Consider the following 3,080-nt stretch of genomic DNA (forward strand, 5'->3'; position numbering starts at 1 on the left):
TGAGACCACAAGCGGTGTATCTACTACAGATATGGCAGAAATGTTGCGCCGGGTCAACTTATTTCGTGCTCAGAATGGTCTTGCTGCAGTGACTATCGACTATCGTCTAGGCAAAGCTGCATTGCTTCACTCGCAGGATCAAGCGAGTCACTGCAATATGACGCACACAGGCACAGCGATCGCAAGACTGGGAGATCGGGTTAGAGCAGAAGGATACAGATACTCCACTGCCGCAGAGAATGTGGCTGCTGGTCAAGCTTCTGTGGAAGACGTCATGACTTCGTGGTGGAACTCGCCTGGTCACCGCGCCAACATTCTCAATGAAGATGTTGACAATGTCGGATTTGCCCTGGCCACGAACGAAGCTTGCGGAAGCTATAAGACCTACTGGACGCAGGACTTCGGACGATTGGCGGAGTAACCAGGACCTCGATGCCAGGCAAGGGGGAAAAATGAATTGGTTTATCCGCCGGATATGTATTGCAATCAAAAGGAGCAATTGCATGAAAGCTAGATATTGCAATACCCAATTGGAGTGGAATCTGCAATATTCAACTGCAGCACTGATCTGTAGAAGTCGTTGCTATCCTCATTCATCTGCGTGTGCCTACCAATCCATCAGCTAACGGTGGGACTGGGCCGTGTAGGACTACTCTTCCAGAGGAAGAGAAAAACCTAGTAGAATGTCGATGCATTTGCTGTCCATGCACACTGCAAAATACTGCAACGTAGTGCGTAATGAAGTAATGCGTGGGCCGGAGTAAATGCCGCGAGATGCTATGCCGCAGTACTCTACTAACGCTACAGTTGCTGCATTTACTCATGCTAAAGAAATGATGATACCTTGAAGAAATATCTACAAGTAGAGCGAGGTGAGCTTGCCATGTGAAGTGACGTTGAAGTGAAGTATTGGCAATTTTAAATTCCAACGTCCAATTGCATGAGCCCACGGACTGCAATACTCAATTACACTCGAAAAGCTAACTGCAGTGTAAACTGCAATAGAGCGCAACCCAAGAAATCGATGCAAATTGACTTTTTCCTTGCCTGAGCTAAATCATGCCAAGATTTTGAATTTCTCGACCGTTCTTACCGTTTTTGTTTGATTACATAGTTTCCATGTTGTCGGGTATGAACTACGAAGCTGACGGCTTTCGCAAGATCGCAACAATGGACAAGTTGGCAACGAGTGCAAAGGAAGTCGGTTGCACCTTTGACTTCTTGTGTTTTCAACGAGCACGTCTCAACTATTATCGTTGGTACATTTAGTTCGAAGAAAACTTTCGACTCCTTCATCCTCGTGGGCCAACTAATATTCGAGCCAAAAATTGGCGAGATCGCCGATGTGCGTCTGTCGATTCCTGCGTTGGAGGCAAGATTGGCTACAATGCGATTGCAGCTTTAGCGCAACAATTGCTCAAGATCAGTAGTTGCCTGCTAAGTCACTTGCAACCAAGCCACGCTTCATATTCGGGATCACATGGATCGCCCACGCCTTGGGCAATCTGACGCCGACGCATTTCAATTGGGTATACGCTAGTCGTGCAAGCGATTCCCATGAATCGTGCATTGTAGCAAATTGCTGCTGGACTGCCTGGGAGCTCACATTGACGATACAATATCCCGCCACACGATGCCATAGTTTCCTCAGTTGGAGGAGATTGAACGTCAGTAGGGCGGAGCAATCCACCACAAACACTTTTGGAAAACTTTGCAATCGCATCAAGCGTGGCACGTGACGCTGTTCTGTTCGCTGGTAAGCAAGTAGCTGCTGGAGATCCCCAGACTGGATGAACGCCACACAACGGATTTTGGAGGTCACATTCACCAAGGAAACCATTGCAACACCACATCCCTCGGTCAATAGTGACAAAAGACTTTAAATCGTGAATTGGTAAGAAGTCCGGTAGGCTGTCAAGCTGGGGCGCGATGGCAATGACTAACCGTTCCAACTTGTGAAGACTATCAAACGCAGGCAGTTCCAGTAGCGACAAAGAAACCGCTACAGCAAGCATCTTGAGACTCGTGAGTCCGTGAAATGATGGTAGTTGCGTGAGTGCCACATTTGAACCAAGATGTAGAGTTGTAAGCGACGACATTTCGTCAAACATGTCAGCAGGGAGGCTAACTAGACCAACTGTTGGTTTCCCTTCCACACGTCTGTAAAGCTCAGTAAAACGATCAGTGCATGTAGCCGATATCCGATAATTGCTACTTACAGATATTCGAGCTGTGTTAGCTCGTGAATCCATACTGGAAACGTTTGCGTGTGTGTGTACACTAGTGATCTGAGCACAAAATGCGGTCAATGAAGGACCAGCTTAGTCTAAACAGACTAACAACATCTTACATGTATCTCATATCAGTGCAACCTCGCAATTCTTCTGGTATCACCTCAAGCTTGCGATTAGTGAGCTGAACGATCTGGAGAAAGCCCGTAGTGGCCAACTGTGCGACTTTGGTCGTCACGTTTTTTGGATTCATCCACTCAGCATACGTTTTTGGTGCTATATCATTGTCAATGAGTGCTAAGCACGGACATTGCGTAAGTGAATCCTTTTCCAGCATAATCCAGCGTCGAGCATTCATGACGCACTCGGGATGCGGATAACAAGCTCTAGCTGATGTTCTTGTGCTCTCTTCTACGTAAACGATCACGAGCAATGTGAAGACCACAAGAGAAGACGCTGCCACTCGATTTCGCTTCGGGTATATACTACTGGTTTGGCTTCGTGGATTATTCATAAAATTTGTGATGCGGTGAAGTTTGAACCACAGTGTGACGTTGATACCCATTCGTGTGAAGAAGTTGAATACGGAGGAGATACGTAGCGACTTCAAGGTCTTGTAAATCACAACAGTTTGTACAGGATCGGCGATGGTACTAGCAGACTGCTCCATCCAACCTTGCGGGAAAGCCGCTAGATTGATCGTCAATTTCGCACGATCGAATTTGAACGCCGAGAGGCAGTAGCATACTAGGATCATGGGATATCCGACTGCAATCAATAAGTCGAATCTACATGTAGAGAGCAGCTCACGACGTTAGAAGATAGGCTACTAGTACAAGTTTTTTTTTT

General features: G+C 46.8%; 2 protein-coding genes across 2 annotated transcripts; one reads left to right on the plus strand and one right to left on the minus strand.

The window, feature by feature from the left end:
- Positions 1-31: 31 nt before the first annotated feature.
- PPTG_20386 (hypothetical protein) lies at positions 32-421 on the plus strand (the record flags this gene model as incomplete). The annotated part of the gene is made up of 1 exon (XM_008919175.1): positions 32-421. One exon carries the CDS (start codon positions 32-34, stop codon positions 419-421), a length of 390 nt encoding a protein of 129 aa, XP_008917423.1.
- Positions 422-1,423: 1,002 nt separating this feature from the next.
- PPTG_20387 (hypothetical protein) lies at positions 1,424-2,988 on the minus strand (the record flags this gene model as incomplete). The annotated part of the gene is made up of 4 exons (XM_008919176.1): positions 1,424-1,877; positions 1,945-2,160; positions 2,220-2,288; positions 2,351-2,988. The coding sequence occupies 4 exons, from the start codon at positions 2,986-2,988 to the stop codon at positions 1,424-1,426; spliced, it is 1,377 nt and encodes a 458-aa protein (XP_008917424.1).
- Between the last annotated feature and the right edge of the window lie 92 nt (positions 2,989-3,080).

The sequence above is a fragment of the Phytophthora parasitica genome (genome assembly GCF_000247585.1).
Source record: "Phytophthora parasitica INRA-310 unplaced genomic scaffold supercont2.552, whole genome shotgun sequence".
Taxonomy (NCBI): Eukaryota; Oomycota; class Peronosporomycetes; order Peronosporales; family Peronosporaceae; genus Phytophthora; species Phytophthora nicotianae.